Source organism: Micromys minutus (genome assembly GCF_963924665.1).
Source record: "Micromys minutus genome assembly, chromosome: 6".
Lineage (NCBI taxonomy): Eukaryota > Metazoa > Chordata > Mammalia > Rodentia > Muridae > Micromys > Micromys minutus.
The window spans coordinates 26,100,146-26,117,130 of NC_137975.1; the positions used below are offsets into that span (position 1 = coordinate 26,100,146).

Sequence of the window (16,985 nt, forward strand, 5' to 3'; positions counted from 1 at the left end):
TTGTTAGTTTGGTTGTTTTAAAGGTGTCTCTCTTTTATGTAGCTCTGACTGATGTCATGGGACTTACTATGTAGACCAGGCTATCCTGTAACTCAAAGAGATCCACTTGTCTTGCCTCCTGAGTGCTGAGATCAACCGCTTTCTTAAACGATACAGCCCTGCCCAGTCCAGCAACTCCAGCATTGAGGCCTTTGGTTTGTAAAACGGCAAAACCAAACCCAGACAAAAGGCACATGAAATGTTTCAGGTTGCTATTGTTTTGTTTTGAGATGGGAGGGGGGGTCTTCTGTAACCCAGAATGGCTTCAAACTTATTATACATCAGAAGTTAGCCTTGAACCCCAATCCTCATGCCTTCACCTCCGGAGCACTAAGATTATGTGCTCCACTCCTGATAGGAATGTCTTCTCTAAAAGGCAAGAGTTAGGAGGGACATTACTCTTTAATCTTAGCCCTTGGAAAGCGGAAGCTAGAGGGTCAGGAGTGAAAGACTGACCTTGGCCATGTGAAACCTGGTCATAAAAGAACAAGCCATGTGGGAGAAACCTCGAGGAAGCAGAGTAACCTCCAAGGAAGTTAAGGGTCTGGGTTCATACACCTCAGGTTTCCTCCATAGAATGGACCAAAGTACCTACCCCACAGATTGTGATGGGGAGGAAATGTAATGGAGGGAAACGTGCCAGGAGGTTAGTGCTGTGGAGTGAAGACACCGTACACTGCAAACAATCCATGGAAGCCTTTTTTTTTTTTTTTTTTAATGGAACCTTAGATTTGGAATTAGACAAGTTGGGAAAGAAAACAAAGGATTTCCTTCAGACTAAGAATGAGAAAGGCACAGTGAGGGCCCCAGGAAGCTGTGCACAGGAGAAGCAGCCTGAAGGGCACACAGAACCTCAGCCCTGGCACTATTCTTCATTCTGCATGTGTGCATGGAGCAACTACCTCGAGCCAAGTAGAACCAAAGGGTCAGAGATGTGTCCACCGGTATAAAGAAGGGCTCTCTCTATACAGGTGGAATGTGGAAAGAAGCAGCCAGGTTGTAAAAGTTCTGGCAGATCTGGGGACAGGTCTGAGAAAGTGTAAGTCTAGGGCCCCAAAGCCCTCTCCTTCCAGCATCTCGGTGCCTGGCCACTGAGAGGTCAGCCTCTAACAGGCAGAGGGCAGGAGAGAGCAAGCAGGAGGGAACGGGGGAGACATCAAGACTCCAGAAGCCAATGGCAGCCTCTGGTGCCCACTTACAGCGTATGCAGTTTAGACAGGTACTGGAATGCCGACCTTCCCACAAACTGGATTGGGTTGTCATAAAAATGTCTGGAAGAAAAAAACCCAAGCCCTAGTTCAGATCTTGATTTTCTCAGGTCCCTATTCTTCTGGGAAGAGATCAACAACCCTCCCACATTCTTTCTAGGGGCATTCCTTCTATCCACCCCCAAAGCTTCCCCCCCCCCAAACACACAGCGTTGGGAGCCAGAGAAGTACTCACATTGTCTGCAGGAGAGGGTTGCCCATGAAGGCCTTCTCTGGGATAGCCTTAATGTTGTTGTTGTGGAAACCCCTGGAAGACAGCACCAGGAGCAGTGAGGGTTTGAAGAGAGGTATGGAGAGTGAAGAGTGTGCCACTTCATGAGGCTTTCTGACAGCTGACTAGACAGGTCCTGAGATCAAACGGACTTCAGCCTGGAACCTCAGCCTCCAATTCTACCTGCGTGTTTTTATCTCCATTCAACAACATATTCAGCCTTCTGTGTGTGTGTGTTGGGAGTGAAACAGGGACAGTTCCCAGGTTTCAAGCTTCAGAAAGCCTGTGAGTAGCTGAGTTCAGGTCCTAAGGAAGGAATCTGTTCCTTGGTCATCTGGTCCCCACAGAGGAAGCCAAGGGTGTGTGGGAAGGGAAAGGAAGGTATAGAAAGTAAAGAACTTCCAGAGGATCCTGGGTGAGGGAGGCTCCTCCTGAAGTGAAGAAACAGCGGGGATTACAGACAGAGTCTGGTGTTCAGTGGCCATAGACTGCATCTGTGGGTGATGAGAAACTTAGTACTCTACTGAGTGTCTGGAGTCTGGAAGCTGGAAACAGTGTGTTTGTGTTGCTGTGAAGTTCTCCCAAGAACCAACTTGCTGGGCTGGAAATCACACAGCCCAGTCTGGGCTGTCAACATTTGCCCTCCTCTCGAAAGTCTCTGGCTTTCTATGTCCTAGCACATGCTCAGTTCTCTCCACCTCCTGTTTCCCACCATCCCTTTCACCCCCATGCCCTCTCACTTATGACTCATCCTCAGATATCTCTGGCCAATGCTACCAACCAAGGCTTGTTGGTTCCTTCCTTCCTTCTAGTCATCATGCTTGTTGGAATATATCTTCTGTGTATTGGGCTCCGTTAAGTTCTGAGAGATTGAGAGATTTAATTGATAGAGGCCCTGTCCTTAAGCAACTTTCTCTCAGTAGATGATGTGTATGAAGCTCCTTGTCTCCTTAATTGGATTCTAGTATAACTGTAGAGTAGATTTCTGAGGTCATTGAGCATACCCCCCCATCAAGGTTGGTGTCCCTTCTGTGGTCATCCTCTCTACCTTAACCACTTTCTGTCAGGCCTGTGCTTGGCACTGCTCCACTGACTTTAACAACTGTCCTCTTTTACCGCCATTGCTACCTGAATCCCACTCATCCTTTGGGACCAGGCTCAGAAGACCTCAGTCCATCATTCTGAATTCCCACAGCTTAAGGCTGGAATTATATGTTGCTTTGTCTTGTCCCTTTCTCAGGGATGCTCCTTTGTGTCATAAATGAGGGTCCTTTTTAGGGGATTCCCACGTCTAGTTTACCATTTTTTTTGTATTAACACGAAGTACAGCTCATAGTCTAGTCAAAATTCAAACATATAATAAATGTTTGGGAAAGTGAGTTGTCTACGCAAGCCAGGCAACCTGACTTCAATACCTGGAACCTGCATAAATATAAAAAGAGAGACAAGCTCCATAAAGTTGTCCTCTGACCTCCACACATGTGCTGTGGGCATGTGCGCCACACACACATCATGCTCACACTTGTATGCACGTGCACACACAATTGAACTAATAAATGGCTATGGGGCCCCAGAGTCAATTTCTCAATCCTTTTAGGGATGGTATTAAAGAGTAACCCTATAAACTAGCCCCCCCCACTCATTCTTCTAAGTCTTCTCTAGACATAAACAAGCCAAAGCCAGGTTCAGGCTTCAAGAGGTGGTTTCTTACATGTATGTTCCCAGGCTTGAAGGGCTCAAAGCCATTCATATTGATCAGACACCCCCAAGAAATGTTTGAAGCCAAGCTCCCAAGAGTTCTGACTACTGCTGTTCTGGCGGTGATGGGGGTGTTTCCAGACACAGATTTTTACAAGGACCAGTCCCAAAGACTATAGGAGGCAATTTGGTGAATAAGCTGGCCTCTGCCCCTGGGAGAAGCACCCAAAACACCAGCAGAAGATCTTACAGTTCCTGCAGCCTGCCCAGGGTCCGGATAGCCACGGGGAACTCCTGCAGCTCATTATAGTTCAGGTCTCTGGAACGAAAAGCAGGGCAGTCATTAGCTCAGAGGCTTAACGGGGCATGTCAGGGTCCCCGAGACATGGAAACTTGGCTGTAGGGTTGGCCCAGGAGATGGGTTTTCCAATCTGCTGGATCCAGCTGCCAAGGTCTGAAAACACATTTTCTGAATGTTTGTATTCCATTTCTACTCCACAAATCCTTGGGCTTGGAGCTTTCCTGGCACCAGAACTGTTTTGAGTGGGGATATATTTTAGGAGTGTGCCTATCTGGATCTGCCTACCTCAGAATAATCTCTAAAAAGTTCAGCAAAGTCTATTTTAAGTCTTTGGAATCATGGGATGAGAGAAGACAGATAAGGAAGTGATCTTTAACAAGTTACTAGTCTAGTGATTCCAGAGAGTTCCTCAGATTACAGATACTTTAGCTATAGCCTCTGCTGGTTTGTTTTTGAGACAAAAATCTCCCTGTGTATCTCACGTGGACTTGAACTTGATCCTTCAGCTTTAGACTCCATAGCGTTGGAGTGATGGTTGTATGTCAACACACCTGGATAGTTTTTAATTCCTTCGGGCGGTGGCATGGGGGTTAATCTTTGCTTTCTCTTACATTTAGCTGCATTTTCTATTTTTCTTTTGTACAAGGAACATTCATCACATGCATAATCAGAAAACAATAAAAGAAAAGTTTTAAATGGGCAGTAAGCCAAGTTGGCCAGAAGGAGGGAATACCAGGTCTCTAGTAAACCAAATGTGTACGACTTTTAACAGTTCGATATCTTTGCTAATTAAATTTCACATACTCAGGCTCTCTTACGTCCATTAGTGTACAGAGACGTCTATACCTGTGTGTGAAGATATTTGTGTAGCGATACTCATGATAGCGTTCTCTTAGGCGACAGAAGTCAACACTGGCTGACCTGCAAGCAATCACAACTTCATCCTGTCCACTCCTTCAAGAGACCTTTTGGTTGTGCCCTTGGGCAGCAATGGTAGTGTAAAAGTCAGAGGAGTGACAGGCTGAGGGATAATTTTAATTTTCATCAGAAAAGACACAGAACTGCTCTCAACAAGCAGACAAACCCACAGGCAGATGGCACCTGAGGAAAGACGAGCAAGGTTCTTGAGGAGTAACGATGAAGAAGAATGATTGTTTCTGTAGCTCCTGGCCAGCTTGTGTGGCTACCCACCCTTCTTACAGTTGTCTTTCTTGCTTTCTGGGAAGAGCCTCGGAGGGCTTTCAGGAAGTTTTGCTTCATTGTATAATAGGATTCCATCTCTCAAGTCTTCAGAAGAGATAGCAATGTTCAAAAAATTAACTAGTTTTGGCACTCAGTAGCCAGTGAATTAGCCTATGTGTAATGTGCCTGATTTGGTAGGGGGTCTTGATGCTTCTGAAGTCCTGTTTCTGGGGTATAAAGTCCCAAGCTTTGGAAGTATGTAGGGGTGTCAGTTTCAGGGATGGCTCTTGACCCTTCCACGGAGGACCCTAGCCCATTAAAACTATTTTCAGCCTCTTAAAACCCGACGACTTTAATGGCTGTCCAAGGCCACAGAAGCGGACGGTGTGGAGGTGTTTTAGTTGCAAAGCAGCTTGGCAGAATTTTGCGGCTAAATATTGTGTTAACACAGAGATAATGAAAGGCTCTTCTGCACTGGAGGGTCATTACACTTAATAGGCCACAGGTAGAGCCAGGAACCCAGCCCAGGAGGCCAGAGACACGGTGACAAGCGTCTGGCAGTCAGTGCCCTAGATAATTGTCCCCCTCTGTACGCACACTAATTACCCATTACCCTTAGACTGCCCTGTTGACCTTGGGTAATTATACCAGAAAACCCCTCTGCTCTGCTCCCATGCATCACAGTTTGATTTGCTCACAGAGACACCCCCACAGGCTGTGGACAAATGGGGGGAGGGCAAAAGAACTGAAAGCAGAGCTATAGAGACTGGAAACAGGATTTTTCTAACTCTGGGGTTCTTGGGGTTCTACCAAGGGCTGCACCAGTCACAGCGCATCAGGTGAGGAGAATGGAAGCAGACAGCAGGGGATGCCGATAGACACTTTAAATCTTCACCTCCATAAATGTTGATCACGTCTCAGTGTTTCACAGCCAAGTGACCCCCTTTTAACTGGGTTCAGTCCCTTTAGGAACTTTCTGTTGTTGCCCAGGGAGAGTTATATTTTCCATAATTCTTCCCTCAAAACACTTAGTATTCTATTGACTCTAACAAAAAGCATTGCAGAGGTCTGGCCTGAGAACCTTTGGTAGCTCTGTATGCCTTCTATCGGGAATATCCTTCCCCAGGTGTTTGTATGGCAACTTACTTCACCCAGGTCCTTCCCAAACATACCCCTCTTCAAAGAAGTCTTCTCCCCCAGTATATTTCAAACAACACAACCCATGCGGCCTTTGTGCTACGTTACAATTCACCTCTTACCTCTTCTGAGTTTCTCCTATTAGAACGTGGCAGCACAGAACTGGTTCATCTGCTCACCTCAGTGTTTAAAACTCAAGTGTCCCCTTTAAACTTGGTTCAGCTCCTTCCGGGATTCTCTGATCTCACCCAAGGGGAATTATATTTTTCATAAGGAATAATGATGGGTCTCTCTGAAGACTTGCCCGACCTTGTCAATGGCAGTGACCAATACAAGAAAGAAGAAATATGGTGGGACCTGGCCCTAAGTCGTAGGAGCCTTACAGCCTCTGCCTTCACAACCTAGGACTCCTCCCAGCAGCTTGTAAGGAAGCCCAAACTGGACTCATGCGTGGTGAACTGTATGGGGAGGAAGAGCTGACAGCTGGCGGCGAGGCTGCCAATATGTGAGAGAGGCTACAGTAGACCTTCAGTCCTCTCTGAGCCTCCAGTGACTTCAGCCTCCTCAATGAGTCCAGGAAGCCCAGCCAAGCCACGAACTCATGAGAAAGAATACGGTGTGACTTTAGGTCACCATGTTTCAGAGTGATTTTTATGACACAAGAGACTTCCTGCTTTCTTTGCCTTCTTCCTACTCAACCAGAACGAAAGCTCCTTGAACGTGAGAAGTCTGTCTGTTTTGAATCTTAAACACCAGAATGATATCCAACACAGAGCAGGACCTCAGCAAGTATGTGCTGAATGACTAGTTGAGAAGCTCTAAACAAACTTATTAATAATACAAAAATCAATACATTTATGAGAATTCAGGGTATTGAGAGGCATATTTTTGAGATTTTTTTTCCTTAGGCAGATGTTGAAATGACACAGGCTAGTTGGGAAGGACGGTGTCGGGGTTGCCCTGAACCTCAGAGACCATTGGATGTGTTCTGGGTGGCTTTGCTCTCACAGAGCATTTATATAGTTCATTGGAACCATATTCAAGCTGCCAAACTGAGCGGTTCCAGTTCTCCTTGGCAGTTTCCGGTCAGGCATTTTGCCAGGAGTAGACAGACAGTGGGGAAAGGCATGTGGTAGAAGGCATGAGAACCAGAAGGCTATTTTTATAGAGAAATGTGGGAGAAGAAAACTCATACAAATGTCCAAAAGAACTCTTCAGACTCCACACCAGTGAGGTGGCCATGTTTGGGTGTCTACATAGGTTCAGTGGCCTGAGAAGATGCCAAACTCTAGCTTTGTTTTGTGCCACGCAGATGGACTCTGGCTCTCATGTTCAGGAACTGTGTCCTTGCAACCCTCTCAGTACCCAGTGAATTCAACTCAATGCAATAGACACGTGTTGCCGAACGTCCCAAAACACACAGAGCATTCTGCTGGGCGGAGTGGGAAATGATGAGCTGGAGAAGCACAAGGCAGGAGGAGCTCCGTCTGTATGCTGCTGCAGGTGCTGCTGCAGGTGCTTCTGCAGGTGCTCCTGCAGGTGCTAGACAGGCCACAAAGCATCAGGACTGTCAGGCACCTGCAGAGACCACACCTGGAGGATTTTATGGAGATGGGACATTTGAACTAGGTTTGAAGGACATACTTCAGAGGAGATGTACAAGTGGTTTAGCTCTGTTGAAGCAAATGAAAATATTTACAGAGGAAGGAAGTTCTCCCTCATGGATTGTCACATACTATCCCCCTGCCTTCAGCCATAGTTAGATGGACACTGGCTGAACACTCACCGTGATTCGTTGGCTGAATGATCTCCATCCCCCAACAGTCTGGAGAGATGGATTCTTTTCCTACAACCATTTTTTTTTCAGTCAAGGGAAGTGAGAAAACACACCTGATGCTCAATCATCAGTACCTAGCAAGTGACTGGCAGAAATCGATGCCTATTTGCTCGAATCCTTCCCCTCTCTGCTCTATAACTGCACTGTTCTATGACGGAGCCCCAAGCCATTAATTATAAGTGAATGAGATTTTTATCTCAGTTTCAGTAGCCACTTTTCAAATGTTCTATAGCAACACATGACTCGCAGCTATTGTATTAAAAACAGATCTAGAATACTTCTATCATTGTAGAAAGTTCTCTTAGATGGCCTAACAGAAGGAATATCTAAAAATCTAGCTAGAGTAGATTTCCCAGCCTCCAATGCAATTGGTGTGGCTACATGACCATATTTTCTATCCCCCCCCCAAAAGAAGGTAGGTAGAAATTTATTTATATTTCTATCCCTAACTTTTATAAAATACCTGGCCTTTTCTTCCACAGTTGGTCTACCTTTCTACCAGCTAAATGCGCCAGGGATGGCAAGAACCCAGGCTCCTGAGTGACCACATGTTAATAAATAAATAAATTAAATAAAAAATCTCCTGGGACTGCAACATAATCCAGAAAAACAAACAAACATTCGACTTCTCCCATCTGTGAGCCACTACACACATCTTGGTCTATTTATCCCAGCAATTTAGCCTATCTTAATGAATTCAGTATCACAGCCAGGATTCGAACCCTGGTGGCTAGAATGTGGAGTCTACTCCTCCTAACTACTACACATCTGCCAGAAAGTTCTTTTTAAAATGTAAAACTGACTCGATGACTCTCCTACATTGAAAATGGCTTTCAGGAAAAAAGACAAAACAAAGTCCAAATTCCTCAGTGGGCCCCAGTGCCCATGACCAAATCCTTTGCTTCATCTACATCTCAACCCTGAGTGTACTTTCACATTTCTTTGGTTTTGCCTGGACCACTTTCACCTGGAATGCCCTCTCCCTCCACCCTCGGCTGTTAAACTGCTAGCTATCCTTCGAAATTGCGTTCAAATATACCTTTTTCCCGTGGGCTCCACCTCATCCCTACACTTAGACTCACACACCCTCTCAGTAGTTTTCTGGCGCTTTCTTCCTCGGCGTGCAGGACAACCACTGCTGTTGCTGCTGTCTTGGTAATAATAGTGATTACTGTGTAAGGGTTATGTTTCTTGGAGGTTTGCATATGTTAATTCATTCGATTCCCACCATTCCCTTTGAGGTAGGCACTGTTTGGAGACAGGAAACTGAGCACAGAGACAGGCAGGCATCTGGCAACAGCTCTGCAGCTGGAATAACTTGGATTAGCGTCCCATCAGGCCGAGAGTGAGGTTATCTGCATATATAGTCTCCCACCGCTGGAGAGGCAGGGAGCTCCCAGGTGCTGCTGGGCCCCTGCAGTCCAGTCCAGGACTACATATGTGAACATCATTGTCAAAGATTATCATTTATGTCATCACACAGGACCACATGGTGGAAAGCCCTTTAACCTCTGAGACTGGCTGTTTCAGCATCCCAGTCTTTTGGGAATCTACTCTACTCTTAGAAGCTACAGCTTAGTCTAATCCTTACGATGCCCTATGCTTCTGATTGAAAATTCATTCATGGGTCTATGGCTTTTTAGTTCATTTTCTTTAACAGTCCCTAGAATCAGCCAGAAGCCCAAGAAGCACCCACTGTTCTGTTTGCCTCTTGTAGGAGCCAGAGGCAGATGGGGAAGGACTAAGGTTAAAGAGAAACCATCCCTGTCTCCAACTGGAGCTCAGTCTGGAAGCTGCAGCTGTCCATGCCTAATCCTCCCCTTCGTCTGCTTAGTAGTTTTCAGCCAAATCCAATCAAACTGACGGCAAGCAGTCGGTCAGAACATTTGAGAAGGCTGCCCAAGCCCCAAGCTGCTTCAAGACTCCCAACTCTAGTCCTCGCCTTTCCATCTGGGTATGCAGAGTGCTCAGATCCTGAGATCTCTGGAGACCCTTGCTGTGGGTTAGTGAGCACCGCTGGTAGGATTTTATACATCTCCTTTTTATTGATGAGGAAACTTGGGTTTGGAGAGAAAAGGGAAGTTGCTGGGATTCTCGGAGGCAGACCTTGAACTCAGGCCATTTGGGCACTTTCTCAACTACCCAGAGTTGGATCCTGGAAAGACCATGAACAACAAGGCTCGAGGAGAAGGGGAAAGATGGAATATGGGAGGGAAGGTTCTATAGGATTTCCTCTAGGTGCCTATAGACACTTGCAGCCAAATGACTATTATGTAGAGGCCATTTTGCGGGTTATCCATGTGAGAGTAGAAAGTTCTTGGGCCTCCATTAACCAACAAAATCACATTGATGATTTCCTCACCATGCTTCTTTACCTGAAGTTGAGGATGCCCATTGAACATGGCTCTATTCACCCGGTCCAGGGACTAGCTGATCAAAGAACGCCAACGCCTTTTGAGTCCTCCTTTACTAGACACCACACACTAGGCAAACACTTCCTTCACCACACACTACAACTGTAGGTATCCAAGTTGCTCTGTCTATTTCTCACAGCAATTAAGAAAGATGAATTACATTAATTGAGTTTCCACTTACATTTTATTATCAAGACTAATATTTATGTTTATTACCAGATCTCAGATAAGGGCACAAGGGAGAAATCTAGGATAACCTAACTCCACAGGATGAGGCCCAATACATGGCCATTTCAGATAGACTGTAAACTCTGAGCTACTTTATCTCCCAAGGCCTGGAATTAAGGCAAGCAAGCACAGTGAATGCATGTCTTAACTGCTCTTCCTACACTGCAGATGGGGCACCTGTCTTTAATCTTACTGCACGTGCATGGCACAGATCACTGCCGAGCCAGGAACCAACACTTTATGACTAATAGCATTGTTTTACCTTCTAAACAGCCTACATAAAAGGCCACCCATTAATAACTGCAGCAATTAGTAAAATTGTCATCAGTTTCTATTGAGAGGCACAGACACACCCTCCTTCCACCTACACGATCTTCCTCGCCAGCGTACATACGAAATAGCAGGCCGATTTTAACAAGAGAGGCTGGTCTCTCCTACTGAGATTTCTTGTTTTCCTGATCTAATGAAGCACCTGGGATGGCAGAAGCCTAGACTTGGAAAGGAGATAAAAGGTAATATTCTAAACAGCCCCCACAGCATGAACCAACTCCAAGATTCTGGTCAGATGGGGATCCAGTTTTTGCCTAGACTCTCCCAGGGTAGGACACTCTTTGAGTTTGCTGACTGCCCACTGTGGGGCTGTTCTACACACTGAGTGAAGCTTCCTCGCCATGAGCCAGAAAAACACTACCTCCCCTGGCTCTTACTTCTGGCTGGGAGTCCATGCATCCCTTGCATATCTAACAAAGGGGAACATCACACCACACCCAAGGCATCTCCCTGGTTCTTTGAATCACACTTTGTAGACACCTCATATCTGCCACCTAGGAAAGCCCTTGCAGCTCTGAAGATGTGACGTTCAGAACCGGATCTAACTTTCTGGTTTTGACCAGATCCCTGAGAGACGTTTGATCCCAGGGTCCTGTCAATGTAGACCACCTGGATGCTGTAAATATGCCTGACCTCAATGGAGTGTGGAACCATTGCAATAACCAAGGCCCACACCCATCTGTGGTAGGGAGCTACCAGGCTGTAAACACTGACTAGGGGACACTTAAGTCTGATGTTCAGGGATGAAGTCTGGGCTGGGGTTCTTGGTGGATGCACAGTATTGCTAAAAGCTAGAGCAGACTCTGTGTAGCATCACCACAGAATGAACCAGCCCCTGGGTATGATATTGTGAAGGACTTGGAATCTTGAGGAGGAACAAGATGTGAACACTACGTTAGTGATTCATTTAAAGGGGCCCAGGACTTCTGGGCTAGAGCCCTTTATCGTCAGCGATGCCTACCTGTTTCCAAGGAGCCTGCAACAGGTTCTGGCGCATAAGGGAAGCTCGGTATTTGTGGGGTGATTGAGTATGTGGCAACAAAAGCAAAGCGAGTGGGGATAATTGATTCTTTCCAGCTCTTCCTTCCTACAGATTTGCAAAGGCCAGTCTTCAGCTTCTCCGTGTCTGCTCCATGGCGTTTGTTAAGGATCCCAGGCGGCGGAGCCCTCCTCCCCTAATCTCCCGTCTCTCTCCATTCCAGACCAGCTGGCTGGGGTCCTGGGGGAGTGAGGGGTCGAGTGGAAGTTTTTGCTCTATTGCCAACAGGGAGGAAGGGGCAGCAGTGACAGGAGGTGACCTTGGCTACCCCCAACGCCAGGGCGCTGGGAAAGAGAATGTTGTGCTGGGAAGAACTATTAATAACTCATCATGGTCACAGAATGCAAGACAAACTCATTGGGCAGCTCAATTTTCTGCCTGTTAAAAGTCATTAGTGGTTCTGTGGGGGATGCCAGAAAAAAAACGTTTTATATGGAACAATAAATTCCTCTATAAGCCACAGAAGCCCACAAATTTGCAGCTAATAAACCCACAAGTGTAAGATGATTAAGAATGTGGGGGAAAGGAGTTCCCTGATACCCTGCCTCAAGAGACATTGTGGTCTGAGGAGCTGACGTGAGGCCAAGGGCAGAGAAGCCCGAGTTCCGATCCTGCCTCTTAGCTGAGTGGCCTTAGACCTATTCACTCTCTGCCTCGTTTTTCTGTTTGTAACAAGAGGGCAGTTCCTGCCTGTCTTCCTCAACAAGTAGCCGGGAGAGTGGGGAGGCAAGAAATGAGGTGAGAGGTGAACTAGCTATTGAAGAGAAGAAATTATAATTTTCCTAAAGGTAAGAAGTTAATGTTAGAACAGGGACCGGATGGGCAGGATGGCTCACACCTGCGGGCCCAGCACTCTGGGAGACTGAGGCAAGAGGACCACTTAGACTACATAGACAGACCCTGTCTTAAGACAGAAAGAGCAGAAACTAGCAAAGCAGGCTGACAGTCTTAACATACAAAACAAGCTGTGCAGCAAGGCAGGAAAAGGCGACTGCGCCAAGCTAAGGGATGGAGGTTGCTTCTCAAGGTCCACATAGTAGGAAGAGAAAGCCTCCTAACCCCTGCAAGCTGTCCTCTGACCTGAACATGCACATTTGTACACACACACACACACACACACACACACAGGAAATTTAATATAATTGAAAGAAAGGGTAAAAAGAAGGAAGGAAGGAGGAACAGAACCAGAACCCAAACAAGCAGATGTGGTGACACAAACTTGTGACCTTGGGCACAGCAGGTTTGCTGAAAGAATCTAGTGAAAACATCTCCAGATGTCAGCCTGGGTTATCCGGCCAGGACCTAAATCCAATAATGAGATTTTTTTAAAAAAAAGATTTAGTTAAATCTTTACTTATTTTATTTTACTTTATGTATATGACTATACATATACTGTGTATAGTCATATACATAGTCACTGTCCTCGCTTCACTCTCTTTACACCAGAAGAGGGCATTAGATCCCATTACAGATGGTTGTGAGCCACCATGTGGTTGCTGGGATTTGAACTCAGGACCTCTGGAAGAGCAGCCTGTGCTCTTAACTACTGAGCCATCTCACCAGCCAATGATAAGAATTTTTATAAGAGAAGGCATAAATAAAGTTTTGTGAGGATGGAGGCAGTGGCTGGAGAATATGTCTCTAAGCCAAGGATTGCCAGCAGCCATCAGATGGGGTGAGGGGCGGGGCGCAGGGAACATAGCCGGCCTCTAACCCTACAGAAGTAACCAGTCCTGCCAACCCCTTGATTTTGAACTTTTGATCTCTAGAACTGTGGAAGAATAAATTGCTGTTTTGTTAAGCCACCAAGTTTGTGGTAGTTTGTCATGGCAGCCACAGGAAACTGATACAGTGGTCACGTCCTAAGTTCTGATTCATCACGGAGTGATGAGTCACAGCAGGGAGCACTGTAAAATGACACCTCCAGGCTGCATTCTCTCTGCCACCTTCAGACGCATTCCAGCCCAAACCAAGTGGTGAGTCCGAAAGGCAAGGCCAGCATAAGCTAAGCACCTAAGATGCTCCAAAGTGCTGCACAGAATCACAACATTAAATGTGACCTTTGCAATGTCCTTGAATTGTAAAATGTTGGCCCCCTTTCCTACTTGTGACAGCTGAAGCGTTCGGGAGGTCAAGTGACTTGAACATGCCACATGCTGGTGGCAGTGTCAAGGATCTTTTCTGAAGCGCCCCAAGCCCTGGAAGAACCTGGAGGAAGTCCACCTGATGTTCTGTTCCAGATGAAAGGCTGACGGTCAGCCCAGCACTGGGGAGCGGCCAGACATTTTCAGGGCCAATTCCAAGCGAACTAAGAGTGAAACCTGTTGACCTTTTGTGGTTTCAGTGACAAAGAGACAGGAGTACATTTTCTAGCCACAGCTGCTGTCGAAATAAGAACGTCCTTCGGAAACACCACAGGGATGTCAGTTGACACAGGAAGACACAATTTTGGACTTTAAGGTGAAGTTCTAGAAAGTCTTGTCCTGACCATTGTATTTCACAGCCCCATGTTGAAGGCTGGTTCTGATTAGAGAGGGAGCTGAGCCAGAAGGCTTCTGTTCGAAGCCCAGGCCCTCTTCCAGAGGGGAGTGTCCAGCCAGCTCAGGCTCCACTTGGTCATAACAAGGCCCAGAGATCATTGCCTAGGCTTGAGGAAGGGAGGTGTTGTTTTTGAGAGGTTTCTGAACCCACTCTCACTCTGGGTTCTGATAAGATGGAGGAATCAAGTTCTCAAATATGGGCCCTTCAGGATGGAGTCAGAGTTCCCAAACCATCCCCATTTTAGTTAAGTATGTAGTTGGGGATTTGGGTACCGTTGGTTTCCAGTCTGGCATAGCTGCCTGTGTTTCTCAAACTTGAAATTCCAGTTGACTGACCAAGGTATGTTGGCACCTGGTTTCACGGAGAATTTTCCTAGAACCCCCCCCAATCTAGATTTCTTTTATATCTCAACCTATATACCTAGGAAGTCCTGGAACTAACTTGAGGATCTAACGTGGAAAGAGGACATGGCACTTTAGAGACAGATGATTAGATCATCTCTGCTTTGGACTTTCCCTAAAGTGGTGGTCATCCTCACTGTGGGAGATCAAAGGCTTGTGGATGCAGGACTGAGCAAGGTTTCTTGGCAATGGTTGGGATGGCAACAACCACCCTGTGAGAAACATCCCCTCTGGAAATGCCAGACTCCTCAGAGTGCTTCAAGGTTTGTTCTTAAGAGCTGTGTCACTCTGCCCATTAGCAGAGGCCATGACCTGAGACTCTGCCGAAAGCTTCTTTAGAATAAAGGCTGTGTGGTACACGAATTGTATGCCCCCTTTCTGTTTTGTTTGAGACAGTCTCAGGTAGCTCAGGCTAGCCTTGAACTCCTAGCTTCCCGCCTCTACCTTCTGAGTGCTGAGATTACAGGCATATGCCATCACATTTATCCAGGGTAGCCTCTTGCTCCCAGAAGTGAGAACATGTACTTTTGCTGGCCCAGCCTACAGCAGCAAGAACCGGCAGGCAGCCTGGTCACCATCACTGAAGAGATGAGAGAAGCCAGTTTACACAGGTACATTTTGTGGGGCAATACTTCTGAGGTGATAGTTTGAGAACGGGGAAAGAGCATGGCAGAGGACGTGAGCTATGTTGCGTGTGCTGCATGTGCCTAGTCAGGGAGCCTGTGTGGCCACGCATGTTCGTGCCCGCACCTGGCCCCTCCTCCCAGGTGCCAAAGCTGGGGGCTGCTCTCTCCTCTGCAGAGGAGCCAAACCACAGCTGGAGCCAAACCACAGCCTGGGCTGTGGGGGTTTGATCTTCCCTCCGCTGCCAGAGATGAGAGAGGTCTAAGTGGCAGAGATTTACAGGGCCCGAGGGAGAAGTATCCTTCCAGCAAGGAGTACACATGAAAGCTTCCGAGTAATAACCAAGGCTGCTGAGTACGCCAATTATGCAACAATTAAAAGACTTGCCTATCATTTTTCCCCCTTTCATTCTCTCAGCCGCTCCTCCTCCTCCTCCTCCACATCTGCCTTCCCCTGCAGGCTCCCCAAGAAAAAACGCTCTGGGGAACAGAAGAGAAAGAACACACTCCCCCCTTTTTAATTGGAGATCAAAAGTTGGAAGAAGGGCTTGCTTTTTGAGGGTGGGAAGGAAATGGGGCGTCCTGGAGATGAAGCCTCATGCAAAGGGCTGAGGAAGAAAACAGGAGAGGAGGGGAGGGTCCTCTATATCTGCCAGACTCTGTAACAACTTTATATAATGCCATGACATTGTGTTATAGGTTAGGAAATTATGACTCTCTAGGATGCAAATGACTGAGCTCACACAGCTGGAGAACCAGCAGTAAGGGCTGCTTGGTGCCCAGGGAACAACCACTGGGCTTTTCTGCCTCCACACTATAAAGGTTGGAGGATTTTTCCTTGTCTCTTGGTCTTGGCTTTTCCATCTGCAAGGTGGGCATAGCCTGGGGGCCTCGTGTGTTGAGGCCAAGACAGATGAAAGAGACAGTGAGTTGCTCACCAGCAGCAGGACTGCTTTATAATTCAGCCAGCTGAGCCAAATGCCCCGCACAGCAAGACAGCGGCTAATTGAGAAAGAGTTAGGCAGTGTGCCCCGAAAGTGAAGAAACAGCTACTTGTTGGCTTTTTTGAGGTGCCAACCCACACTCGGTATCTGTGCCCCAATCCTCACCTGACTTCCCAGCAAAGCTAAACAGCCCCACATTCCAGGATGGATGGCTGTGCTCCCCCTCCTGCCCTGCTGCTAAAAGCAACCCCAGCACCACCCAAGAGCTGGGCTTCTCTGGGGGGGGGATCCAGAAACCCAGCACACAGTAGGTTCACTCAATTCACATTGGGACAGGTGATAGGATAACCAAGTGTTCTCCTAAGAACTCCCATTTTCTCATTAACTCTGGGCACAGTTGGGAGGTCACCCTGGGAAAACCTTCACTCTGGGGGGAACTATGCAGCCTTGCTGGAAATGGTCTTTCTCTTATGTAGATCTAGAGGACTTGACTGGCCTGTTCTAACTAGTCATCAGTCACAGCTACAGAGGAGGAACAGATAGTCTAAGCCTTGCACTGCAGTGGGAACAGATGGGAATGTTCCTGAATCCAGGCTGGGGCATGCTGCCCCGACACTGTGCTCCTTTGTATACAGTTGGTCAAAGGGTCTGGATTCCAGGAGAGCTGAGCCTAGCTCAGCCATTTCTCCTGCTATGCACTAAGCGCAAGAGAGCATCCATGTTCCTAGGAATGATACCCACGGGAAATAAGATGTGACTGACTTAGGTATGGTCTCTCCTGTTTCCCCATAC

General features: G+C 47.0%; 1 protein-coding gene across 2 annotated transcripts in view; it reads right to left on the reverse strand.

Moving 5' to 3' along the window:
* The window catches only part of LGR6 (leucine rich repeat containing G protein-coupled receptor 6), a gene marked incomplete at its 5' end in the record, with an annotated part of 114,683 nt that overhangs the window by 18,019 nt on the left and 79,679 nt on the right, over positions 1–16,985 (reverse strand). For both annotated transcript variants that reach the window (XM_080917701.1, XM_080917702.1), the window contains 3 exons: positions 1,239–1,310; positions 1,483–1,554; positions 3,467–3,535. In XM_080917701.1, coding sequence (XP_080773827.1) covers positions 1,239–1,310; positions 1,483–1,554; positions 3,467–3,535 — 213 coding nt within the window. The remainder of the gene's footprint in view (positions 1–1,238; positions 1,311–1,482; positions 1,555–3,466; positions 3,536–16,985) is intronic.